The 27,384-nt window shown below is 59.8% G+C and overlaps 2 protein-coding genes across 2 annotated transcripts; one reads left to right on the top strand and one right to left on the bottom strand.

Moving 5' to 3' along the window:
* Window positions 1-8,834: 8,834 nt before the first annotated feature.
* On the bottom strand, window positions 8,835-9,841 carry LOC148106805 (melanoma-associated antigen 4-like). Its single transcript, XM_087859680.1, has one exon. It carries the CDS (start codon window positions 9,831-9,833, stop codon window positions 8,835-8,837), a length of 999 nt encoding a protein of 332 aa, XP_087715806.1. The 5' UTR covers window positions 9,834-9,841.
* Window positions 9,842-26,024: 16,183 nt separating this feature from the next.
* On the top strand, window positions 26,025-27,119 carry LOC148106806 (melanoma-associated antigen 8-like). The gene is made up of 2 exons (XM_087859551.1): window positions 26,025-26,142; window positions 26,248-27,119. The coding sequence occupies exons 1-2, from the start codon at window positions 26,025-26,027 to the stop codon at window positions 27,117-27,119; spliced, it is 990 nt and encodes a 329-aa protein (XP_087715677.1).
* Window positions 27,120-27,384: the final 265 nt, after the last annotated feature.

Consider the following 27,384-nt stretch of genomic DNA (forward strand, 5'->3'; position numbering starts at 1 on the left):
TTCAAAAGATTGGCGACTGCCACGGGTTTGGGAGAAGGGAGGAAGGACCAACTAGGTGAAGGCAGGGGATAGTTGACGACAGTGAAACCGTTCTGTGTAATACCGTCCTTGTGACTACATGGTATGATGGGTTTGTCAAAACCCATTGACCTTTACGGCACGAGAGCGAACCTTCACGTATGCAAATGGCACACATGCACGAAATCACATCAGCGGTCCGGGGAATGCCAGGCAGGAACGCAGCTGTCCGAGGACTCCAACTCTGGCAAATGTATTACAAACGTATGAAACACCCTTACAGGCGGGTGTGGGGGGAAGGTGCTCACCTCAGTCACTCCGGAAGTGAGGGAGTCTGTAAGACTCGAGGCCCAGGGCATGTCATAACCACTGCGTTCTAGTGCATGGAGCTGTTTCCCGAGGCGGTACGTCCACGTTAACAATTCTGATAGTGCTACAAAAGTCCACTTGAATTGAACACACACGCGAATGGCTGGCCAATAGTGGGAGCCACGCTTCTCACTGTTGAAAGGGGCGTTTACTTATAAACAAGGGCAGGAGGCTAGAATGATCCAGGGGGTACTAGATTAGAGGTGGAGTCAGCAGCACGAGGCCACGTTTAGCTTCCTACAGAAACAGACGATTACCCATGGCAACGTTTATAGGTACATGTGGACACAGGGGTCAGCGCACCTGTATATGATTCCTCGCTCCGTCAGCAGAGAGGGCCTTAAACTAGTAACACCCCAGCAGCATGGGCACAGCTAGCACGCAGATCTTGGCTTCTAAATCCATTCCTCAAGGAAAGGAAGCAGGGCTCCTTAAATGTACGGACGATTCCAGGACTGGGGCAGGAAATATGCAACGTGAGCGACTAACAAAATCTCACTCTTCCTGCTACGTGTTTGACCTTTACTCCCACACTGCTACCACACTCACAACACTTCTGACACTTCTGTGGGCTCCCCCTGCCCTCGCACCAAGCGATTCTCTGCCACACCAGCTGGGTATCCCGATTCAATTACTGATTCACTTCCGACACTCTCTACCCGGAGAAAGCACCAGATCCCACGGGGTAAGGGCCCAGTCCCACAAGACTGCCTCCCACTTTAGATGCTGGTCACAAGTAGGAGGTCCCCAGGTTACCCACAGCTCTGAGTGGGCTACAAATCGGAAGTTCCCTTGGCCTTCCCACCGCGGAGCCGACGATTTGCTAGGACAGCTCGCGGAACTCAGGGCAACACTTATGCTTACCACTTCATTAAAGGGCAGGAAAGGCCAGATGGAGGCATCCACCAGGGGAGGTCTGGGAGGGACCCGGGCACAGGACCATCTGTCCCTGTGGACTTGGGCGGCATCACTGTCCCGGGACGTGGATGTGTTCACCCACCTCGAAGGTCCCCACGCCCCTATACTACTGGGATTTGATGGAGGCTTCCTCATGTTGGCACAATGGATTATTCAGGCCACGTCCGGCCCCTCTCCCCGCTCTGGAGAATGGGGGAATGGGGCTGAACATTCCAAGCTTCTAATCATGGCTTGGCCTCTCTGGTGAGCAGCCCCCCATCCAGGAGTCATCCAGGAGCCCACCCAGGGTCACCTGCTTAGAACAAAAATGCTCCTGGTGCTCTTATCTCTTGGGAAATGACAAGGGTTTTAGGAGCCCTGTGTCAAACATGGCATCAAAGGCCTACATGTTAGGACAAGAGATTCTCCCAGCTCCCCTGTGTACAAGGGCTTTCAGAGCCCTGTGTCAGGAACCGGAGCCGGAGACCTGTATACTACAGGTAAGGACAGAGACAGAGAGAGAGACAAGTCCGAGAGACAAAACATAGAGCTACAGATAGAGAGATATAGAGATCAACATCGCATTATTTCACAAAGAGCCTGGAGCATCTTGTAGTGCCAGACAGTAGGGATGTGGTAAGGAAAAAAAAAAAAAAACAAACCCAAAGAAACAGCTCTGTACATCAGAGAGACTCAGAAGGCAACTGAGACGCTTTCCGACGACCACATTGCTGGAACAATCTGAGCAACCAAATAAAGGAAAATCGCAACGTGCCCTAAACTGTGAAAGAAAACATCCTCGAGTCCACAGTGAGAGAAATACACGGGCGAATGGGAAAGGCACAAACGCACGAGAGTCGACAAAGGTCCCCCGCAGTAGAATGCCAAAGCACCAAAGTACACAGTGCTCTCTCAAAGAGGGGAAGCATGGTCCCTCGCCCCGGAGGTCAGGGCTGTGCAGAGTGACTTCCTCCCAAACAGGACAACGCAGGACGGGCAAAGAAAAGAGTCTCTTTACCGTGGGGACACCTGATGGCCTCGACCTCAGCCACATGCTCAAGGTCAACATCAACAGTGACAAACCGTCCTCCTAATCCGTATCCACCCTCCATACGATGTGGTAAGAATCCCTTTGCTCAGTGGTCTTCCTCTCAGAAACCTGTAGCTCCGGTCTAAGCCTGAGAAATCTGTCAGACAAACCCCAACGGACAGACATCCTACAGTGTATCTGACCGGGACTTCTCAAAACTGTCAAGGGCATCAACAACCACGTCTGAGAAGCTCCCAAGGCCAGCAGGAGTCCTAGGAAGACGCGACAATGCGACGGAATGGGGCGTCGCGGGTGGGATGCTGGAATGGGAAAAGGGACATCAAGCAGAGGACTAAGGAGACCCGAGTGCACGGTGAACTTTAGTTAATAATATCGCATCGACGTGAGCTCCCCAGGCGCAACTCACATACCCTCCTGATCTGAGAGGTTCGTCACAGGGGTAGTCACAGGGGAAACTGGGGCAGCGGTGTATGGGGCCTCTCTCAACGAGGCGTGCAAGTTTCGGCCAATCTGAAACTCCCAACCTCCAGTCCATGGAAATTTGGAAAAATTAAATGGATGACGAACCTGTTTTAAAAAGCAAAGAAATCAAGCAAACACAGGCACACACAACCAGGCAGTGGGAAGGATAACCTTCCCCCTGAAGACCCCAGCCCTTTGCCCTCCATGAGCCCCCAAGCTCGATTCGTCCACCACTCTGGCCTCTTCTGCCTCACTTGCAACTCGGGACCCCGTCCCTCCTCTCCAGCCCCCGGCCAGGCCTAAAACGTCCTGGCATTCATCTCATCTGGACAACGGCAGGATCCCCTCAGGGCCCAGCTCCACTGGCAGCCCCCACATCGGTCACCTGAGCGACCTTCCCAGAACACAAGTGCGATGGCCTCCTGCCTCCACGCAAGGTTTTCGGCGTCCTACCCCGTCGAAGGGGCACCTCCATGCCTGGGCCTGGCCTCTAAGGCCTTGTGGGCCCAGCCCCGTGGACAGCATGGTCTCCTCCGCCCCTGCCCTGGCCTCCTTGAGGTCAGCGGGTGCTCGCCCAGGCCCCTGTGCCGTGAGGAGCCCGCTCAGGACCCCGTGAGCGGGTGCGAGGTACCCGCGCCACTGCGGCCTGCTGTAACATAGATGCTCGGGAGGCGTCCATCACACGAGGCGGGGGGGGGGGGGGTCAGACCGTCCGTAGGGGTGTCCATTCAAGCAGTTCTCACACACACAGCCTCAAACTGGGCACCAAGCCACGCTCGCAGAGCTCTGGGCTGCGACGGGCACAGCAGGAGAGGAGGCCCGGGGAGGTTAGATGCCTTCCCCAGCGCCCTGCACGCTCCGTGCCCAGTCTAGCAGCCCTGACCGTCACGCCAGCCGCCTCCAGAACAACCTAGACCGTGTTTGCTCGGTTCTGACACGTGAGAGGAGCTAGCCTGGGTCACAGATGTTCAGCGGGAAGGAAAGACTCCATCAGCCCACATACACAGGGATCGGAAGACAGACACGGACTGCTTCAGAATCTTCATGGCACGGGGCAAAGGGACACCGTAGACAGACAGCAGCGAAAGCTAAGTCTCTGGACACCTAATCTGGGCCGAGCACCTTAGGTACGGGTGGCAGCGTGTACAACGCACAGCAAGGCCTGGAACTTGCACTGAGACTATGCCCGCTTTACCCAGCCAGAAGCTGAGCCCTAGGGAGCTTACCCGCCGGGTCAGCGTGTGAGCGGCGGAACTCACGTTCACACTGAGCTGCCTCCGGGAGCAGAGCCCGGGCCGTGCACTGGCCTGAGGGGTCTTCCCCACAACCAGCGGGGTTCCAGCTGCCCTGCGTGGGGACGTCAGGCCCGATGCTTCACGCACGTCCCATGACTCAGGTGGGGGACCCCAGGAAAGCCAGGCAACGATGCCGTCGAGAGCCTGACACTGGACGCTGCCCACGTGGCCTCTCCCAGCACCTTGGGGTCACCATCTGTCCGAAATCGATTCCATGCTCTGGAGGCTAAGTGGGGCCCGGACGCAGTATGTAAGGATGGAGAAGGCCCGCTCGCACGTGGCTGTAGGAGCGATGGCCCACCGAAGGCTGCCCTGGGCTTCAGGCACGGCCTCTGCTCTCCCATGCCCCTGCCCAGTCTGGTCCCCTTCTATCTCAGCCGACCGGGTGGCCCAACGTTGTCCTGCAGGCTCACTCCCCTGGGCAGGCTGAAGGTCAGGCACACAGCAGGCCAGCAGTTCAAAACACCCACGCACCGGGGTCTAGGGCCTCTCACTGCTTCCCCACGGGGCTGAGTGTCTGGGGGGACACTTGGCACAGACCCTCTGTCCGGGTGCTCGGCAAACGTGACTCTGCCACCTCACACGGTCCTGCGGATGCCCCCCGTCTCACACCTCACCTCCCGCCATCGGCCCAGCCCTAACCCTGTGCTCAGCCCCAGCTCAGCACCTGAGTACAGGCCCAGAGGCCCGCCACTTGCTCATGAAGGGCCCCAGGGAAGGTGCCCGCGATATTCGTCCCAGAGGAGGGCAGGTGGGTGGGAGCCAGATTGAAGGTCAGACCCCTGCCGAGGAGGCTGGTGTCAGAGCAGGCTTGGCCTCGGCAGGGCAATGGGGGCTTCTGAGAGAAGCAGGACCGGGGCTGACACACCTCAAACCAGCCCCTCCCGGGGGTAGGCTCAGGCCATCTGGAGATCATCACATCGTCCGGCTGACGGGCAAGGGGGCTGGTGCCTGGTCTGCCCCACCCTGGCCACAACTGCCGGGGACCTGGGCGATGTGTGGCAGCACAGACACCACGCAGAGAACCTTGCACCCTGGACATGCCTCCCTGAGGGTCCCTTGTGCTGGGGCTGGGGGCGACCTGAGGGCTACATCCCAGCAGTCCATGAGGGCCTGGATCAAACACCATCTCACACCCTCCAAGTCCGTTCCCTCCAAGGACAGCATGCAGTGTCCCTGCTTCCATCCTGGAGTGCCCCAGGGGCTCTGGTCCTGGGACGTGGGCCAGGAGCACCCGGCTCATGATGTCGCCCAGGCTCCAGCTCACCTCGGTCTCGTTTGCGCTCCCATGAGCCTCCCCTGCTCCGGCCAGGGCTGTCCAGATGGGATCTGGTGGGCGTGCGCCTCCTTCCACATCTCCTGGGGCGGCCGACCCTCTGCACAGCCTGCCGCCTGGGAACCCGAAGCCCCCTCCTGCTCGGCTGCTTTCAAACTCCTCGTTTGAGTCTGGGGGTGTATGGGGTGTGTGGGGGAGCGTCCCGGCGACCACCGCCGCCCTCTGCTAGTCTCTCCTCTGCTCCAACGGCCCGATTGCAGACACCGGGGTCCCAGCTGGCTCTGGGGTTGGCTGACAGGTGCACACCCCCTCTCTGGCTCTGCCTGGGGAAGCGAAGCCTCAGCGTCAGCTTCACAAGGCCACCGGCTTCACGAAACGGTTGGTGGTACACAGGAGTCCTCTGAAAATAACTCATCATGGTACACAGTCTCACAGTCACATGGCGATGACCGTCCTTTACGGGCCCCTAGGACACTCCCCACCGGGCTGTCCAGCCAGCTCTTTAGGAAGCACAGCCACGATGAGAGGGGACTCCTGTCTGGGGACTCCCCAGGCAAGATGAGTGCAAGAGAACCCCGCACTGGGGAGTGAGCACTTGGCAGTGGGGAGAGAGGAGGACAACAGCCCAGACACTGCAGACTGAGGCCAGGCTCAGCACAGACGGGGTAGTGCATGCAGCAGGGGACATGGGGGCTGTGGGCCGGACCCCAGGAGGAGGACCCTCCAATCCCAGCACGGCCAATGGGGAGCTGGCTGCTGGGCTCCCCAAAGGGATGCATCACGGCCCTGAGGCGACTGCCGGGCTAGCTCAGAGACCTGACGGTGCAGGGGGCACGAAGGGTTCCTGCAGCCCCTTTCCTGAGCGGTGGCTCCTCTGGGGAACGCCGCCCGCCCTGCCCAGGGCAGTAAGGCACACACGGCAGGCATGTCCCATCTAGGGGTAAATCCGCCTGCCACCGGGGTCCAGCTGAGGAGACAGAGCGCTCTGTTCTGTGTCGTCATGGCTAAAGAATGAATCCATGGCCCCTGGGGCGCCTCCTGTAGAACTGCCTGTGACAAACGTGATTCTGCCACATGAGCCTTCTTAAGCGCACGAGGACTGGCAACGCAGCGTCCCCCTGAGGCTGGGGACAGGAGGAAGAGGGGCCCGAGCACTGCACGTCTCTCTGATTCACTCCTGTGTACTACATACTCAACCCAAAGCACCTTTCCTACTTCGTGGTGGCAAACCCCCCTCATTTCTGAGAGGGCTGCCTGGGAAAGTCTAATTTACTTGAAATTCTCACCTTTTCCAAGTGCCCACCTACCAAGGGGCATGGGCTTCAAGGGCAGGATTGCATCTAACTTTCCCGAATTTGCACAGTCACGTGGCTGTGGTTCACTGCACCTCAGTGGGGGTGATCGCCCTCCTCACGTCCTAGCCCCTTTCTGCACTTCCCATGGTAATAACCTCCCAAATCTCAGGAGGCTGAGAATGTTCTCTTTCCTCTGATGAAAGGTCGGAACCCTAACCTGGGAGTCTCTGTTGCTGTCCCATTTCGGGAGAGGTCCGAACACGCGCACACTGGCGGACGTGGAGCCGTGGTGCTTGGGAGATCTGCCCCGTGTTACTTTGACCTCCACCCACCACACCCCCTCCTCCAAACATTCTCCCTTGCTGTGACGTATCACGGAATTGGAGTTCAAGTGGCACCTCAGAGAACAAAGCGGATCGTGCTCTCTGCATATGTGCCTCCAGGGGGACAGATCATTCCATTAGGGTGAGGGTGGGGCAGGGGTTCTTGCCCAGCTCAGTGCAACTAACTCAGTGCGACCCCCAGTAACAGGAGAAGACCAACTCGGTTCCTCTTTTGAGCTCCTCTTCCATTCAGACCTCTGGTGTTCCATCATTCCTTCCCACTAACACCCAGCCATTGTTTAGGACTGGCCATGGAGAACTCCAGGAAACCCGAAGGAACTCTCATGGCCTAGGAGACAGCGAGGGGTCCCCCAGCCCAGAGACAGAAGGGCTGTAAGTGACTTCTCCATTCCCCCATGGAAAGAGAGTGTCATTCACAGAACATTCCTGGAGAGGACAGGGATAAAGCCACTAAATCATCACTGACTTCAAAAGCAACGGGACAGCGGCCCAGCACACTGACCCTTCTTGCCGCAGGACAGTACTCGGCCCTCTCCAGAATCCAATGCAAACTGCTCAGACCATTTATCCATTTCAGACATGGCTCTCTCCCCAAGGACCCCATATCCAAATACCGTCACTGTCACATACCAACTTCCTGGTGACCAGCTGCACAGAAGCCATCATGGCGCCCCTCTGGTCTCCCCAGCCACCCAGGCCGGGCCAGGGGCATTTGCACTGCAGTGCTCGCCCCAGGAGCCACACCCCCTCACCCTGCTTCCCCTTCTTCTACAGGGCTCAGGGCATCCTTCCCCTCCTTCCTGCCAGCACCGCGGCTGCTGGACACAGTCCCCTATGCCTGGGACGGGTCCTGCTTCTCCTGGTGTTCTCACTCCTCACCCACAGGGCCTTCCAGAGAGCAGAGCTCAGCCCTATCTGGGAATCAAGGAGCCAGCGAGCAGGGCTCCCTCTGTGCTGAGAGGACGTTTCTCCTCCTTTCGTGAAGGACCAAGCCAATGCAGGAGCACACATCTGCATGTGCCTTTGGCATTTGCACAGTGACAGACAGGAAAGCATCACAAGCAAGAATCGACAAACTTTCCTTTCGCCAGTCCCTGACCCCCATCCCTTGCCTGCTCTGTTCTTTCGCCTTTCCAACCCCTCCCTAGGCCAATGCCCTGTGAGTTCGGTTGAGCACAATGAGGCAAGGGGCCCAGGCTGGTTTCCAGGATATGACAAAACTCATTTTTTTAACGATTTCTATTTATTTATTTGAGAAAGTGAGAGTACAAACAAGAGAGAGGGAGAAACAGAGTCCCCACTGAGTAGGGAGCACAATGTGGGGCTCGATCCCAGCATCCTGAGATCATGGTCTGAGCTGAAGGCAGATGCTTAAACAACAGCCACCCAGGTACCCCGAGAACATGACAAAACTCTTAACTCTTGAACTGGGTAAGAACAAATGCTTTGGGGGAGGTATGTCACTCACACACTCAGCCGCCAAAGCGGATGAAACCTTCTGTACCAAGGAACCCCACTGGAGAGCTTCCTCGAGGACACCAAACTCTGGGTGTGGGAGTCATCACAGAGAACAGCCCCCACCCATCCCCCCCAAGGAGGCTCCTTGCCCCGCTTTCTTCTCCCAACCCTCCCTGGCCCTGCACACCTTAGAAAGCCCAGGGCTGCTTCTTCACACACACACACACACACACACACACACACACACACACACACAAACAAACACTAACAGGAAAGAACCAGCAAGCAGCCTCACTTCCAGCCCAGCATCCCGCAGGAGAAACTTCCCCTACCACCAAAGCCTGGAAAGGGCCTGGCCACCCCTGGCGCTCAGGCCCCCTCTTCCTCATCACTCACAGACTCTTCACACAGGGCCAGGGACGATGGCTGCTGCCCGCGACTGACCCGCAGCAAATACTCCAGCACTTGGAACTTGCTGGTTTCAGCATAGGCCCTGGGACCCCACAGGAACTCGTAGCGGGCAGGGTCGCTGCCGGCTACCTGCCGGTACTCCACGTACCCTTTCTGCACCCAGACATTGGTGAGGAGCTCCCTGGGCTCCCCGTAGATGACGTGCTCCCTGCTGGCATACACCCCCATGACCCCCAGCACTTCCCACACCTTCTCCTCCGGGGCACAGTCGCCCTCCAGGACGATCACCCCCAAGAGCACCACCAGGAGGCCGGTCTTGGGCATGCCCTGCTCACCGCTCGGCAGCCCACCGCAGGTGAGGCCCAGGACGGTGACCAGGATGTAGGAGTGGTCGCTGGGGTCCACCTCCTTCACATCCACGCCAAAGACCAGCCGCATGCACTCGGACGCTTGGCCGAAGATCACGGGGAAGGCGTCCTGGTAGTCGTTGCCGACCACCTCCAGCATCTCTGCCTGGCTGGTGCGCTGCTGGGTGAGATACTTGAGCACCAGGAATGCCACCAGGTCAGCAGCCTTCCCCTGGAGTGTGTCCTGGAGCAGGGGCTGGGCTTCCTCGGGCTCCTCCCAGCCGCTCGACCCCTCCTCATCTGGGCTGCTGGAGCCATGGTGGGGCTGGCCCCATGCAGTGGCTGCCAGGCCAGTGGGGGAGGGGCAGGCACTCTGAGGGCTCTGGGGAGCACTCGGGCCCCCAGCAGCAGACCCCTCCTCCGGAGGGCCCAGAAACAGGGCAGAGCAGGAGATGCGAGAGGGGCTGGACTGGGAGGAGGCAGAGGCTGAGGAGGAGGGACATGGGCCCCCCTCCTCCCCAGCCCCGGACAGCTGTGCCTCCACCAGGCTCTGGGCCGGGACTGGGTCTTCCTCCAGCTGCCAGAGCTCACTCCTCCGACCCAGGGACATGGCGCCTGTCGGGCTGAACCTGAAGACAGAGGTGGGATGGCTCCTCAGAGTCCAGCCGGCCTGCAGAGGCCTGAGGTCCCAGAGCTGACAGTGGGCTGCTTCCTGCTTAGGAGAGGATGGGAAGGGCAAGCCCCTGGGTCCTCACCTTGACCTGTGGCACTCCCCTGCGCCTCCCCTGCTCTGTGACCTTAGGGACTCCTGCCTCAGGCAGAGACCTCGACTCTGAGTTCTTGAAGCCCCTGGAGGAGAAAGGGAGGGGCACCTCAGGGTGCAGACAGGAGGGCTGGGTCGGACTCTGTGAGGTCCCCACCAGTCCAGGCTGGGTGGTCCCCTCCTTGGCCTCTCAAGAGGCGGCTATTTCCCCTGCCAGAGCCTGGGCCCCACCCAACGTGGGACTGAGGCCAAAGGATCACAGCAAGGCCACGCAGCCCTGAGACTCCACAGAAGGTAAGCTAGGAGGCCCACATCTGGCCACAACTGCCAAAGGTCCACAGGGCTTGTCACGGATGTCCAGGGATGGCCAGGCTCGGGGTTCCATCTGTGCTGGGATGGGTGTGCCTCTTGGTCGATACCTTGACCCCACGGAAGGCCTGGGAAAACTCTCACCCGCCCTGTGCTGAGGCCTCATCTCCGGAGGACGCCAGAGGGAAAAATCAATTAGCCCACCATTTCCTGTCTCCCCATGGCTGAGAGAAGTAGCAGGGCAAGCCTGGTCCCTAGGGATCCTGCTGTGGGAGGCATGCCCTCATTTCTCACCTCCATCCCCACCAGGGCCAGGGCCAGGGCCAAGGTCCCTGCCTCCCCCACTGACTAGAGTCCAGACCCTCAGGCCCAGGCCCAGGCCCTCCCCTCCCTGAGACCAGGGATCTGGAGAGGAGGAGGGGCTCAGCCCAACAGGCTCCACCCAGGGTTCCCAGGGTTCTCAGGTAGGGCCTGGCCAGATTTCTAGGCCATCTCCTCCTTTTCCTGAGGGGTGGGTTCGGACCCAGCCCCTCCTCTCTCAGGGGTCCCCACATGGATTCTTGGCAGTACCAGGGACTCCTGTGTGTCTCCCAGGAGGGCTTCCTCAGATGACCTGACTGAGACCTCTCCCAGCATGGTCCTCTCGTGCCTGAGAGCTGGGAGAGAAGGGTGAGGACGCAGCAATCCACGCCCTCCCCCTGCACCCCACCCAATTCACAAGGAACTCAGATCGGGGGTTGGTCCCTCTGTCCAGGGGCAGGAGTCCACTCTTTGTCCCTAAGGTGCTCACGTTTACTTTCGGCAGGTGCTGGAACTATCCCTTCTCCTATCCTCAGCATGCATCCTGCAGAACAACGCCACCACCCCGCGGAGACCCAGGGGAGAAAGTGGGGTGCTTACTTTTCTTGACTCCCAGCCTGGCCTCGCAGGACTGGCCACCGGGGCAGGACTTCATTTGGGACCCCTGTGTCTGCGTGGGGGTCTGCTCAGTCCTCCCTCAGAGTCTTGGGGCTCCACCCTCTGCTGACCTGAGGCCACAATCCTCAGACCAAGGCTCTCACCTCCCTCAGACCCTGGGTGCAGAAGTCAAGAACACTTCAGATGTTCCCCCCAGCTTGGGGGACATCCAAGAAGGAGCCCACGGGCAACAAAATCACTGTCTGTTTTAGGCTCTAAGTTCCTCAACGCTCACCCTGCATCCCTCGGGACTGCCCTGTGCTGTCCCCAGTCCTTTCCCCTCTGACCGCCCCACGCATCCGTGAGATCCAAGGCCAAATGTGGGGGTGCGACAGCTGCCCTATGGCCTCCCGTCGGTGACTCTGTTCTGGGGTCCAGGGTCCACGCAGTTCTCCCTGAGGGTTCTCGCCTTGACTTCGGGAGGATTTGACCTTCCCTGCTGCTGACCCTGATCTGCCTCTTACCCGAACCCCCAGACGCTCTATGACCCGGATGTGGAAGTCTGGACATGCCACTTGTCCTCTTCCCGCTCAGGGGCTTCCCAGGCCTGATGCTGTTCTGGGGTTCAGGGTCGCTCATGTCCTCCCACCGGGTCCTCGCATCCAGTCCCATTAGCCCCTGCCCCTCGTTTTTTAAACCATGGCCCCCGCTTCTGTCAGACCTGGATGCGGACGTCCTGACACACTGCCTGTGGACTTGGCACAAACACGCCTCACAGGGCTGACAGCAGGGGCAGGTTTCAGTGCGCTGTCCCTGTTCTGGAGTCCAGGTCCCTCCCTGAGTCCTCCCTCAGGGATCTTAGCTTGAGCCTCAGCACATCTTGTGTTCCTCTCTCTGCTGTCTCCAGGCCTGTTCCCTCAGACCAAAGCCCTCGCTGCCCTGAGAACCATGGGAAACGATCCTGGATGGCACATCAGGCAACAAAGGCCAGGGATTCCCTGAGATGGGTTCCTTCGGGTCACTTAGGCCTGTCCTCTATTGCCCACCTGCACTCCCTGGATGGCCTGTGCCTTCACCCCTGCATCTGAAGGCCGCTCCTTACAACAAGCTCTCAGTGTCTCTGGGACCCAGAGCCGAAGTCAGGACACGCCTCATGTCATGCTTGTCCCACTCAAGGGCCTCCCAGGACTGATTCCCTACTGGGCCTAGGGTCCCTCTGTCCTCCCTCTGGTCCTCACCTTGACTCCCGACAGAAGCTGGGCCCTCCCAGCCTTCCGACCTGAGGCCGTGCTCCTTACCGCACGCCTCCTGACTCCTGAGACCCAGAATTGGATCTGCAGGCTCGCTATGCATCCCCATGGCCCCCAGGGATCTTCCTGGACTGACACTATGGCCCCAACCCTGGGAGATCTCCTCTGTCCTCCCTCAGAGTTCATAGCTTGACTCGGGTTACTGCCTAGGCCCTCTCCTCTGCACACCAGAGGGAGGCCCTGCTCCTTCCACCCAGGCCCCCAGGGTCTCTGACACTGGGGATGCAAAAGTCCTGACTCACCACCTCCAATCCCCCCTGCACGGACCTTCCCTCACTGCCTCTGTGCTGGGGTCCAGCGTCCTTCAGTCTTCCCTCTGCATCCTCAGCATGAAGCCCAGCAGGCCATGGGGTCTCCCCTCTGCCCACCTGAGCATTGGCTCCTTTCACCAGGTCCCCAGTCTCTCGGGAGACCCGGATGCACCAGTCCAGCCACACTGGCCTCGTTTCCCCATCGCGCCCAGGGGCCTTCCTGGACTGACACTAGGGCCTGACCTCTGTGAGTTCCCCTCTGTCCTCCCTCAGGGTTCATACCTTGACGCCCATAAGCGCCTGGGCCCTCGCCTCTAAAGACCTGAGATCTGCTCCTTACCACAGGCCCTTTATCACTCGGACACCCAGATGCAGAAGTCAAGACTCACCACGTGTTCCCATCCCGCACCAGGGGCCTTCATAGAAACCCTGTGCTAGGAACCAGGGTCTCTCAGTCCTCCCTCTGCATCCTCACATTGAAGCCCAGCAGGACCTGGGCCCTCCCCTCTGTCCACCGGATGGAAGACAGACTTCTTCCTCCGAGGCCCCCATTCTCTCGGGAGACCACGTTGCCGAAGTCCGGCCCCAGTGGCGGCGTGTTCCCATCCCGCCCGGTAGGCTCCCTAGACTGCCATCCTAGGCGGACTTCTGCCAGGGTCCCCTCTGTCCTCCGTTATGGTTCATCCCTGGTCTCCTCTCGATTCGCGCCAGGACCCTCCCCTCTGCCCACCTGAGCTTTGGCTCCCTCCATCAGGCGTTTAATCTCTCAGAGACCCGTATGCGGAAGTCCAGACTCACCACGTGTTCCCATCCGCGCCCCCCCCCCCCCCCGCCGGCAATCCACTCCCCTCGCCCATGTATCTTCTATGACTGACTCTGCTGGGGTCCAGCGACCTGCAGTCCTCCCTCTGCATCCTCACCACGACGCCCAGCAGGACCTGGGCCCTCCCTTCTGCCTACCTGAGCATCCGCTCCTTCCATCAGGCCTTTAGTCTCTCAGAGACCCGTATGTGGAACTCCTGACTCACCACGTGGACCCATCTTCCCCTCCCCCCCTCCCCATGGACCTTCCCTGACTGACTCTGCTGGGGTCTAGGGTCCCAAAGTCCTCCCTCTGCATCCTCACCACGACGCCCAGTAGGACCTGGATCCTCCCCTCTGCCCACCTGAGGGAAGCACTGTTCCTTCCACCAAGGCCACCAATGTCTCTGAGAACCGTATGCGGAAGTCCAGACTCACCACGTTTTCCCATCTCACCCCCCCCCCCATGGACCTTCCCTGACTGACTCTGCTGGGGTTCAGCATCCTGCAGTCCTCCCTCTACATCCTCACCATGTTGCCCAGCATGACCTAGACCCTCCCTTCTGCCCACCTGAGCATCTGCTCCCTCCATCAGGCTTTTAGTCTCTCAGAGACCCGTATGCGGAAGTTCAGACTCACCACGTGTTACCTTCTCCCCCTCCCCGCCATGGACTTTCCCTGACTAACTGTGCTGGGGTCCAGCGTCCCGCAGTCCTCCCTCTGCCTCCTCACCACGAAGGCCGGCAGGACCTGGGCCGTCCCCTCTGCCCACCTTAGGAGGGCCTTGCTCCTTTCACCAAGGCCACCAGGGTCTCTGAGACCCGTATGCGGAAGTCCGGACTCACCACGTGTTCTCACCTTCCCCCTCCCCCCCTCCCCGTGGACCTTCCCTGACTGACTCTGCTGGGGTCTAGCGTCCCGCGGTCCTCCCTCTGCGTCCTCCCCATGACGCCCAGCAGGACCTGGGTCCTCCCCTTGCCCACCTGAGGGAGTCCCTGGTCCTTCCACCAAGGCCCCCAGTCTCTCGGGAGACCTGGATGTACCAGTCCCGACGCACTGGCCACGTGTCCCCATCCCGCCCAGGGTCCTTCCTGGACTGACCCTGGGGCCCGACTTCGGTGAGGTCCCCTCTGTCCCCTGCTTCTGAGTCCGTGGGTCCTGCCCCCGATCCGTCCCCACCCGGTCCCCACCTGGACTCCCTGGGCCTGCCTCTGCCCCTGCCTCTTCCTGACCTGGCATCCTTCCCCTCTGACCAAGGTCCTAAGCTCCCTCAGATCCCCGAGGTGCATTTCACCAGACGCCCTCTGTGGCCACCCTCCCTAGGGACCCCCAGGGCCCGGCCGCGCCAGGAACCCAGTGCCTGGACCGAAGCGGGGGAGGGTGGGCCCCACAGTTCTCCCTCAGGTCCCACCACCCGCTCCAGGGAGGGCCTGGGCGCGTCCCTCTGGGGACCCGTGGCCACTGTCCTGGGCCCCGGCGGGAGGGGCGCAGCCGGACGACGCTGCCCCTGCCCGCGGTCTCTCGGGGCTGCCGGCAGGGGCCACCTGGCTCCTGGGCGCCCCACCCCCACCCCCAGTGTGCTCCCTCACGGGTGGGTCTACCTGCACGCCTCTCCTCAGCCGACCTAGATCCCGCCTCCCTCACGCGGAGGTCGTTGCTGCTCTCAGCCCTCCCAGGCGGAAGTCGGAGCTCATCACTTCCGGACCCCTTAGGAAGGGGTCCCCTAGGGCCGCCAGCACGTCGGGCGGCGATGGGTTCCGGCGAGGGGGTAGGTGGGGGAGGAGAGGGGAGCGTGCAGGGCCGGGGTCCCCCGGTCCTCCCTGGTCTCCTTACCTGGGCTCTGGCAGGGCTGGGCCCCTGCCCTCCGCAGACCTGAGTCTGTGCCCCTTAGCCCAAGGCTCTTAGTCTCAGACATCCTTGAGCACTTCAGGGGTCGTTTGGGGGGCTCGTGCCTCACCTGCCCACCGGGTCCTCGTCTTTCAGGGCTGCTGGCAGGGACACAGCAGGGCCGGTGACCCCCAGTGTTCTGGGACATGCGATCTCTCTGTCCTCACCCAGGAGGCCCTCCTCTACCCTTGTGTGACACACGCAGTCACGGGACAGATGCCTGATGTGGAGCTGCGGCGCCCATGACCCTGGGGCAGGGTCAGAGGAGAAGCACTGCTTCCCAGGGGTCCCTTCGCCAGCAGCCAGACTTCAGACACATTCTGTTGAAGATTCAGTTTACAGAAGAGGCTGAGCAGCTGCAGGAGGTTTGGGGTTGGGGCCTCCCGTGTCAGGGTTGTCCACTCTTGCAGGGTCCACTGCAGTGGGTTTTCCTTTGTCATGCTCCTTCATGGTAAGAAACACACTGTCCATCTCCACAGAGTGTGTGTACTACATATGTTCCTATATGACGTGTGTACCTTCTATGTGCTTAGCACACATGCACGCACATACCACATAGGTATGGACGTCCACGGACACATAGGCATGTATGTTCTCGATATAGCTGCATCTATATAGGTATGTATTTATACATGTGTGGACTGTGTGTATACTTCCTTTATGAAAGACTAACTTCTCATACTCTCCGCCATTTGTTTTGATACTCACTATTCTATTTCTGGTCTAGTCATTATATCTTCTTCAAACAATATTTTGAAAGGACCATCCTCACCTAGTAAGCTGATGTTAGATAGCTAAAGCGCAGAATGCACAACCATCTGCCTCCATCAGTGCCGTGTTCTCTGCTGTCCTGATACTTCCCCAGGGCTACCGGCATGTGTCCTCTGAGGTCCTGCATCAGATTTGTGCAAGGAAGTAGGGGCAGAAGTTGAAAATTGTTCCTACTCCCGTGCTGTCGGCTTCATCTAGGCAGCCTACATTCCCTCCGCACAACCCCGCTGCTCCCCACGTCCCCACCCCAGACACAAGGACCAGCTCAGTACTCTGAAGTGTCCCCCCACGGCTTTCTCCTGTGTTGTCACTCAGGTATTGCTGGTCACATTGTGTGTCTTTTAAAAGACTTTACATTTTTTAGTACACATTGAGGTGCACAGAAACAGGTAGGAATGTACACAGATTTCCCACTTATCAACTGCCTCACACCTACATAGACTCCCATAATATCAACATCCCCCACCAGAGTGGCACGGTGGTAGGAACGGTCGAAGGTCTGTCGATTCATCGGAGTCACCCAAAGCCCATAGTACCCACTAATGTTCTCACCTGGTATTTGTTTTCTCTGGGTGTGGACTAAAGTAGGATGACATGTATCCGTCATGACAGTGTCAGACAGAGCATTTCCACAACTCTGCCGGTTCCTTCCACCCCACACAGACCTGGGCAGCCAGTGATCGTTTAACTGTCTCCGTAATTTTCCCTTTATAAAACGTCATTGAGTTGGAAACATACAAAATGCAGCCTTTCCACATTGATCATTTCACTTCATAGGAGGCACTTCAGTTTTCTCCAAATCTTTTCATGGCTTGATAGCTCACTTCTTTGGAGTGCCCCCTAATATTCCATTATCTGGATGTGCTGGAGTTTATCCATTAACCTACTAAAAGACACCTTGGTTGCAACTATGTTTAGGAAATTATGAGAAAAGCAGGTGTAAACATCAATGTGCAGGTTCTTGTGTGGACCTAAGTTTTCAACTTCTTTGGGTAAATACCCATATGGCTGCTGGATCCTATGGTAAGAATATGTGTACATGTATAAGAAACTGCAGCATTATCTTCAAACTGGTTGAACAGTTTTCATAGCCACCACGTGAGGATGAGATTTTCTGCTGCTCCGCATCACTCCCAGCCTTTGATTTGTGACAAGAGGAGTGACTGTTGGCGAAGGTTGATAGTGGCAGAGTATATGTACAGGTGAGCAAGCTGATGCATGCGATACAAGAAAGGATCCTCTCCACAGTGATATATATATATAAATACATACATATATATACCTTTATAGTACAAAGACTATACAAGCTGGGAGACTTGGCCTCCTTGTTTGGGCTTCACACTGAAACCACAGGGCATCGGACTAGAGAGGGGTTGGAAAGGAGAAAGATTAGAGCAGGCAAGGGTCAGGGGTCAGGACCTGGAGAAACAAAGTTTGTTGGTTCTTGCTTCTGATACCTTCCCGGGCCTCATTGTGCTAATACAAAAGGCACACACATGTGTGTGTTCCTACTTTGTCTTAGTTCTTCAAGAAAGGAGGAGAAACCTCATGTCAGTGCAGAGGGAGCCCTGCTCGCCTTGATTCCCAGATAGGGCTGAGCTCTGCTCTCTGGAAGGCACTGTGGGTGAGCAGTGAGGACACCAGGAGAAGCAGGACACGTCCCAGGCATAGGGGACTGTGTCCAGCAGCCGCAGTGTTGGCAGGAAGGTGGGGAGGGGTGCCCTGAGCCCTGCAGAAGAAGGGGAAGCAGGGTGACGGGGTGTGGCTCCCGGGCGAGCACTGCAGTGTAAATGCCCCTGGCCCGGCCTGGGTGTCTGGGGAGACCAGAGGGGCGACCGTGATGGCTTCTGAGCAACTGGTCACCAGGAACCTGCGTGGTGACAGTAGCCAGACTCCACTCTCTGCCTCCCTGTTAAGGAAGCGGTGGGGTGGGTGCGAGACTGGTTGTGAGGCGGACAGGCTCCAACCCTGCCTGCCCGAGCCCAGGTAAGGAGACCAGGGAGGACTGAGGGACCCCGGCCCTGCCGTTCCCCTCTCCTCCCCCACCTACCCCCTCGCCGGAACCCATCGCCGCCCGATGTACTGGCGGCCCTAGGGGACCCCTTCCTAAGGGGTCCGGAAGTGACGAGCTCCGACTTCCGCCTGGGAGGGCCCAGAGCGGCGACGACCTCCGCGTGAGGGAGGCGGGATCTCGGTCGGCTGAGGTGAGGCGTGCAGGTAGACCCACCCGTGAGGGAGCACACTGGGGGTGGGGGTGGGGCGCCCAGGAGCCAGGTGGCCCCTGCCGGCAGCCCCGAGAGACCGCGGGCAGGGGCAGCGTCGTCCGGCTGCGCCCCTCCCGCCGGGGCCCAGGACAGTGGCCACGGGTCCCCAGAGGGACGGGCCCAGGCCCTCCCTGGAGCGGGTGGTGGGACCTGAGGGAGAACTGTGCGGCCCACCCTCCCCCGCTTCGGTCCAGGCACTGGGTTCCTGGCGCGGCCGGGCCCTGGGGGTCCCTAGGGAGGGTGGCCACAGAGGGCGTCTGGTGAAATGCACCTCGGGGGTCTGAGGGAGCTTAGGACCTTGGTCAGAGCGGAAGGATGCCAGGTCAGGAAGGGGCAGGGGCAGAGGCAGGCCCAGGGAGTCCAGGTGGGGACCGGGTGGGGACGGATCGGGGGCAGGACCCACGGACTCAGAAGCAGGGGACAGAGGGGACCTCACCGAAGTCGGGCCCCAGGGTCAGTCCAGGAAGGACCCTGGGCGGGATGGGGACACGTGGCCAGTGGGTCGGGACTGGTACATCCAGGTCTCCCGAGAGACTGGGGGCCTTGGTGGAAGGACCAGGGACTCCCTCAGGTGGGCAAGGGGAGGACCCAGGTCCTGCTGGGCGTCGTGGGGAGGACGCAGAGGGAGGACCGCGGGACGCTAGACCCCAGCAGAGTCAGTCAGGGAAGGTCCACGGGGAGGGGGGGAGGGGGAAGGTGAGAACACGTGGTGAGTCCGGACTTCCGCATACGGGTCTCAGAGACCCTGGTGGCCTTGGTGAAAGGAGCACGGCCCCCCTTAGGTGGGAGGGCCCAGGTCCTGCCAGCCGTCATGGTGAGGAGGCAGAGGGAGGACTGCTGGACGCTGGACCCCAGCACAGTTAGTCAGGGAACGTCCATGGGGGGGAGGGGGAGATGGGAACACGTGGTGAGTCTGGACTTCCGCATACGGGTCTCAGAGACATTGGTGGCCTTGGTGGAAGGAACAGGGCTTCCCTCAGGTGGGCAGAGGGGAGGGCCCAGGTCCTGCTGGGCGTCGTGGTGAGGATGTAAAGGAAGGACTGCGGAACACTGGACCCCAGCACAGAGTCAGTCAGGGAAGGTCCGCGGGGATGGGGGGAGGGGGAAGATGGGAACACGTGGGGAGTCCAGATTTCCGCATACGGGTCTCCGAGAGACTAAACGCCTGATGGAGAGAGATGATGCTCAGGTGGGCAGAGGGGAGGGCCCGGCGCGAATGGGAGAGGAGACCAGTGATGAACCATAACGGAGGACAGAGGGGACCCTGGCAGAAGTCCGCCTAGGATGGCAGTGTAGGGAGCCTACTGGGCGGGATGGGAACACGCCGCCACTGCGGCCGGACTTCTGCAACGTGGTCTCCCGAGAGAATGGGGGCCTCGGAGGAAGAAGTAGCTCTTCCGTCCAGTGGACAGAGGGGAGGGCCCAGGTCCTGCTGGGCTTCAATGTGAGGATGCAGAGGGAAGACTGAGGGACCCTAGTTCCTACCACAGGGTGTCCGGGAAGGCCCTGGTGGGGGATGGGAACACGTGGTGAGTCTTGACTTCCCGATCTGGGTGCTTGAGTGACAAAGGGCCTGACGTAAGGAGCAGATCTCAGGTCTTTAGAGCGAGGGCGCAGGTGCTTATGGGCATCAAGGTATGAACCCTGATGGAGGACAGAGGGGAACTCACAGAGGTCAGGCCCTAGTGTCAGTCCAGGAAGGTCCCTGGGCGGGATGGGGAAATGGGGCCAGTGTGGCGGGACTGGTACATCCGGGTCTCCCGAGAGACTGGGGACCTGGTGAAAGGAGCCAATGCTCAGGTGGGCAGAGGGGAGACCCCATGGCCTGCTGGGCTCGTGCTGAGGATGCAGAGGGAAGACTGAAGGACGCTGGACCCCAGCACAGAGGCAGTGAGGGAAGGTTCCTGCAGGGGGGATGGGAGGTGGTGAGTCAGGACTTTTGCATCCCCAGTGTCAGAGACCCTGGGGGCCTGGGTGGAAGGAGCAGGGCCTCCCTCCGGTGTGCAGAGGAAAGGGCCTAGGCAGTAACCTGAGTCAAGCTATAAACTCTGAGAGGAGGATAGAGGAGACCTCCCAGGAGTTGGGCCATAGTGTCAGTCCAGGAAGATCCCTGGGGGCCATGGGGATGCATAGCGAGCCTGGAGATCTGATTCTGGGTCTCAGGAGTCAGGAAGCCTGCGGTAAGGAGCAGGGCCTCATTTTGGTAGGCGGGGAGGGCCCAGAATTTGTCAAGAGTCAAGGTGAGGACCAGAGGGAGGACAGAGGGACCCTGGGCTCCGTAGGGAATCAATCCTGGGAGGCCCTTGGGTGGGACAAGGATGACATGAGGTGTGTCCTGACATCCGCTCTGGGTCCCAGAGACACTGTGAGCTTGTTGTAAGGAGCGGCCTTCAGATGCAGGGATGAAGGCACAGGCCATCTGGGGAGTGCAGGTGGGCAATAGAGGATAGGCCTAAGTGACCCGAAGGAACCCATCTCAGGGAATCCCTGGCCTTTGTTGCCTGATGTGCCGTCCAGGATCGTTTCCCGTTGTTCTCAGGGCAGCGAGGGCTTTGGTCTGAGGGAACAGGCCTGGAGACAGCAGAGAGAGGAACACAAGATGTGCTGAGGCTCAAGCTAAGATCCCTGAGGGAGGACTCAGGGAGGGACCTGGACTCCAGAACAGGGACAGCGCACTGAAACCTGCCCCTGCTGTCAGCCCTGTGAGGCGTGTTTGTGCCAAGTCCACAGGCAGTGTGTCAGGACGTCCGCATCCAGGTCTGACAGAAGCGGGGGCCATGGTTTAAAAAATGAGGGACAGGAGCTAATGGGACTGGATGTGAGGACCCGGTGGGAGGACATGAGCGACCCTGAACCCCAGAACAGCATCAGGCCTGGGAAGCCCCTGAGTGGAAAGAGGACAAGTGGCATGTCCAGACTTCCACATCCGGATCATAGAGCGTCTGGGGGTTCGGGTAAGAGGCAGATCAGGGTCAGCAGCAGGAAAGGCTCAGACCCTCCGGAGTCAAGGCGAGAACCCTCAGGGAGAACTGCGTGGACCCTGGACCCCAGAACAGAGTCACCGACGGGAAGCCATAGAGCAGCTGTCGCATCCCCACATTTGGCGTTGGATCTCAGGGATGCGTGGGGAGGTCAGAGGGGAAAGGACTCCGGACAGCACAGGGCAGGACCCCAGGTCTTGTTGGAGTCCCGGAGGGATGCACAGTGAGAGATGAGGACCTTAGAGCCTAAAACAGACAGTGATTTTGTTGCCCGTGGGCTCCTTCTTGGATGTCCCCCAAGCTGGGGGGAACATCTGAAGTGTTCTTGACTTCTGCACCCAGGGTCTGAGGGAGGTGAGAGCCTTGGTCTGAGGATTGTGGCCTCAGGTCAGCAGAGGGTGGAGCCCCAAGACTCTGAGGGAGGACTGAGCAGACCCCCACGCAGACATAGGGGTCCCAAATGAAGTCCTGCCCCGGTGGCCAGTCCTGCGAGGCCAGGCTGGGAGTCAAGAAAAGTAAGCACCCCACTTTCTCCCCTGGGTCTCCGCGGGGTGGTGGCGTTGTTCTGCAGGATGCATGCTGAGGATAGGAGAAGGGATAGTTCCAGCACCTGCCGAAAGTAAACGTGAGCACCTTAGGGACAAAGAGTGGACTCCTGCCCCTGGACAGAGGGACCAACCCCCGATCTGAGCTCCTTGTGAATTGGGTGGGGTGCAGGGGGAGGGTGTGGATTGCTGCGTCCTCACCCTCCTCTCCCAGCTGTCAGGCACGTGAGGACCATGCTGGGAGAGGTCTCAGTCAGGTCATCTGAGGAAGCCCTCCTGGGAGACACATGGGAGTCTCTGGTCCTGCCAGGAGTCCATGTGGGGATCCAAGGGAGGAGTGAGTGGCTCCCCACCCTCCCCTCAGGACAAGGGGGGGTGGTGCTGAAATCTGGCCAGGTCCTACCTGGCAGCCCTGGGAACCCTGGGTGGAGCCTGTTTGGCTGAGCCCCTCCTCCTCTCCAGATCCCTGGTCTCAGGGAGGGGAGGGCCTGGGCCTGAAGGTCTGGATTCTGGTCAGTGGGTGAGGCAGGGGCCCTGGCCCTGGCCCTGGCCCTGGTGGAGATGGAGGTGAGAAATGAGGGCATGCCTCCCACAGCAGGATCCCTAGGGTCCAGGCCTGCCCTGCCACTTCTGTCAGCCCAAGCGAAATAGGGGATTGGTGGGCCGACTGATTTCTCCCAACTTTTCCTTTTGGTGTCTCCGAGAGATGAGGCCTCAGCACCAGGAGGGTGGCCTCAGCTTCAACACAGGGAGTGTTCCCAGGCCTTCCGTGGTGTCGAGATGAAGCCTTAGAGGCATACCCATCCCAGCACATGTGGAACCGTGAGCGTGGCCATCCCTCCAGATCCATGATGAGCCCTGTAGACCTTTGGCAGGCGTGGCCAGATGAGGGCCCCCTTCTGTGGAGTCTCAGGGCTTGTGGTCTTGCTGTGAGACTTTGGCCTCAGGGCCACGGTGGGGGGGAGGGCCCAGGCCCTGGCAGGAGAAATAGCCGTCCCCTGAGAGGCCAAGGTGGGGACCGCCCAGCCTGGACTGGTGGGGACCTCACAGAATTTGACCCAGCCCTCCTGGGAGCACTGGGCCCCGGGGCCGTGCTCGCAGTCTGCTCGCTGAGGTGCCCCTCCTTTTCTCCTCCAGGGGCTTCAAGAACTCGGAGTCAGAGTCTAGGCCTCTGTCTGAGGCAGGAGTCCCTAGGATCGCAGAGCAGGGGAGGCACAGGTGAGTGCCAGTGGTCAAGGTGAGGTCCATGATCTGAACGTGGAGCCAGGGGGCTCACCCACCCCAACACAGCGGGAACCCCTCAGCACCCAAGCCTGACGCAGCCCACGGTCAGCTCTGGGACCTCAGGCCTCTGCTGGCTGGTGTGCACCCTGAGAATCCGTCCCACAGCTTTCTCAAGGTTCTGAGGGACAGCCTGTGCAGGATGCGTCCTCTGAGTCAGAAGAGAGTTGCAGGCCCAGGAGGGAATCAGTATGCGCACCTTGGGGATGCTGAGGGGATCCCCCACCCAGGCAGAGGGGGCCCCACCGTGCTGCCCTTGGCATCCTCAAAGAGCAAGGCCCGGGCTGGGAGGCTGCAGGTGGCGCACGCACTCCCTCCCTCTCTCAGGGAGGTGAGATTCTCTTCGGAGGGCTGACTTCAGGTCAACGGAGGGAGCCATATCTGGTCAGCAGAGAAAGGAGTTCAAAGATGGGCCAGGACTCAAGAAAAGGACCCTTTGGGAGGATGAAGGGTATGAAAGTTCTCCCCACTTCAAAAGAGAAGGGACCTTATAGGGTCTAGCTTCCCTGTTCTCAGGCCAGGGAGGCCCTAGTAGGGATGGCTGCATGTGGCATGGTCCCAGGTCTGCCACATGGTTGGGGCTGGTGGATCTCAGAGATGTGAGGCCCTGAGTCTGTGGGAAACAGCAGGGCAGCAGAGGAAGGATCCCAGGATCACCCAGGCAGCAATGTGAGGACCCCGAAGGAGGACTGACCTTACCCTGCCCCCATCTCTGAAAAGAAAGGACTGCACAGAGTCCAGCTGCCTTGTTGTCAGCCCTGGAAGGAACGGTCAGTGGTGGCCCTAAGTGGCACGCTCACTTGTCCCATGGGCAGGAAGGTGAGGAGTCCTCGAGGAGGTGAGGTGTTGTTCTGAGGGGCACATGGCATCTGTCTCAGGTTGGGGGCCAGGAGGAAGGGCAGGCCCTGGCAGGAAGAAAGATGAACCTACTGAGAGACTGAGGGGGTCCCCACACCAGGACAGGGGGGCCAGGCCCCACTGCCAGCCCACTGTGATCTTGCTGGGGGTGGGGGCCTGCATGTGCTATAGATACATTTTGGTAGCAACCACAACAGGTCCGGGGGCGGGTGGGGGCGTTCCCCAGGACAATGAATCTCACACACCCACAAAGAGTCCATGAGTTCAACAGAGCTCTGACACTCTCTGTGCAGAGATCGCATCGCATTCCACAGAGTAAGTGCTCAGGCCCACAAGGGTGTCCCACGCTTCAGTGGTCACTTGGCAAGCCCTGGCTTGTTCTGGGTGCTCGTGACCCAAAGGCTCTAAAGCAGAGGTTCCCAGGACCCGTCCTCCGGTTCCCTGAAAGGGCTAGAGCAGCTCACAGAACTCAGGCACACAGGTCACTTACTAGATCCCCAGCTGATTGTAAAAGGATGTAGCTCAGGAACAGCCAGACACAAGAGCTGCACAGGCCCGGGCAGGTGGGCAGGGGGGCAGGCCTTCCATACCCTCTGAGTGCGCCCCTCCCCCCACATCTCCATGTCACCAACCTGAAAGCTCTCTGAGCCTGTCCCTTTGGGGTTTTATGGAGGCTCCCTCACTCAATCCACGGCCGTCCCTGCCCTCCCCAGTGGTCAGGGGGTGGGGGGACTGAAAGCCCCCCCCCAACCACCTGGTTAGTTCACTTGGCAACCAGCCCCCATCCCTAGGTGCTTCCCAGAATCACCTCACTGACAAAAGACACCTTTATCAGTCCCCACACTTAGGAAATTCCAAGAGTTTGAGTGCAGAGAGCCAGGAACCCTGGACAAAGAGCAAATCTGTATTTGCTTATAAATCACAGTACCCAAGGTGCCTTTTCAGGCTCTTTGGAGCTCTCCGGGAGGTGGGGAGCATGCTCTGAGGGGACAGCATCAGGTTATCCGAGGAAGCCCGCCTGGGTGACAGGCAGGAGTCCCAGGTGAGGACCCGAGGGAAGAGAGAGTGGACCCCAATTGCCAGAACAAGGAGGGGACCCCACAGAAACCTGGCCTGCCCCTACTGACAGCCCTGGGAACTCTGGGCGTGGCCAGTCTGGCAGAGTCCCTTCTTACTTCCAGATCCCTGCTCTCAGGGAGGCAAGGGCCTTGTTCTGAGGGTCTGGACTCTGGTCAGCTGAGGCAGGATCCCGGGCCCTGGCAAGGGTCAAGGACCCAGCAGCCCCCTCCTTCCCAGGCACCTGGGAGGCCCTGGGGAAGTGTGGTCAGATGTGGATACCCTCACTTCCTTCTGCTCAGTCTCAGGGCTGTGTGGTCTTGTTCTGAGACTTTTGCTTCAGGCCAGCAGAGGGGTGGGGCCCAGGCCCTGCCAGGGCACAGGTGAGTCCCCTGAGTGAGCAGAGAGAGGACCACCGCCTTGAAAGTGGGTACCTCACAGAGTGAGACCCAGCCCTCCTGTCTGCACTGGGGGCCCGGGGCTGCACTCCCAGTCTGCACCCTGAGGTGCCCCATCCTTCCCTCCTGCAGGGGACTCAGGAACTGGGAGGTTAAGGCCTTGGTCTGAGGCAGGAGTCCTAAGGTCGCAGAGCAGAGGAGGCCCTTGACTTCTCCTTGAGTTTCTTAGGGGACAGGCTGCCCAGGAGGAGAGACCCATGTGAGGCCAGAGAGTGCCCATAGAGAGGAGACCCAGAGTCACCTTTGTCAAAGCTGCCAAGGGTGCCTTCCTCAGCTGAGGCTCTTCACACTCCCTCTCTCTCCCAGGCCCTTGGGTCCCTTCGCCCCCACCTGCCCACACCGGGTGCCTGCTGCCAGACACAAGTCATCATGCCTCTGGGAGAGAGGAATGAGCTCTGGAAGTTGGAGGAAGATCTTCAGGACCCAAAAGAGGCCCAGGGCCCGGTAGATGCACAGCTGTATGGGGCTGAGGAGGGGGAGGAGGCCCTATCTCCCTCCTCCTCCCCCTCCTCCACCTCTTCCTTCTCCTCCAGCTCCTTCTCCTCCTCTCCCTCCTCCTCCTTCTCCTCCACTTTCTCCTCTTTCTTCTCCTCTTCTTCCTCCCCCTCCTCCTCCTCTTCCTCCTCTTATTTTGCCCTGTTCCCTGCTACCCCAGAGGAGGGGTCTGCCGATGGGTCCCCAAGTCCTCCTCAGAGCCCTCTGAGTGCCTGCCCCTCCCCCAGTGCCATGGCAGCCTCTCCTTGGAGCCTGTCTGAAGACAGCTCCAGCAGCCCAGATGAGGAGGGGCCTGGCACCTGGGGGAAGCCGGAAGTCACCCAGCCCCTGCTCCAAGCAGCACTCCACCGGAAGGCGGCTGACCTGGTGGCGTTCCTGGTGCTCAAGTATCGCACCCAGCAGCCCACCAGCCAGGCAGAGATGCTGGAGGTGGTCGGCAAAGATGACCAGGACGCCTTCCCCGTGATCTTCGGCCAAGCGTCCGAGTGCATGCGGCTGGTCTTTGGCGTGGATGTGAAGGAGGTGGACCCCAGCGACCACTCCTACGTCCTGGTCACCGTCCTGGGCCTCACCTGCGGTGGGATGCCGAGCGGTGAGCAGAGCATGCCCAAGACCGGCCTCCTGGTGGTGCTTTTGGGGGTGATCCTCCTGGAGGGCGACTGTGCCCCCGAGGAGAAGGTGTGGGAAACGCTGGGGGTCATGGGGGTGTACGCCGGCAAGGAGCACGTCATCTACGGGGAGCCCAGGGAGCTCCTCACCAATGTCTGGGTGCAGGAAGGGTACGTGGAGTACCGGCAGGTGCCCGGCAGCGACCCTGCCCGCTACGAGTTCCTGTGGGGTCCCAGGGCCTATGCTGAAACCAGCAAGTTCCAAGTGCTGGAGTATTTGCTGCGGGTCAGTCGCGGGCAGCAGCCTTCCTCCCTGGCCCTGTCTGAAAAGGCAGTGAGTGATGAGGAAGAGGGGGCCTGAGCCCCAGGGGTGGCCAGGCCCTTTCCAGGCTTTGGTGGGGCCGGCAGCTTCTCCTGCGGGATGCTGGGCAGGAAGTGAGGCTGCTTGCTGGTTTTTTCCTGTTAGTGTGTGTGTGCGTGTGTGTGTGTGTGTGTGTGTGTAAGAGGCAGCCCTGGGCTTTCTAAGGAGTGCAGGGCCAGGGAGGGTTGGGGGAAGAAAGCGGGGCAAAGAGCCTCCTTGGGGGGGGGTGGGAGGGGGCTTTTCTCTGTGATGACTCCCACATCCA

This window comes from Ursus americanus, chromosome X (assembly GCF_024610735.1).
Source record: "Ursus americanus isolate L20-20 chromosome X, mUrsAme1.1.p, whole genome shotgun sequence".
NCBI classification, from domain to species: Eukaryota; Metazoa; Chordata; class Mammalia; order Carnivora; family Ursidae; genus Ursus; species Ursus americanus.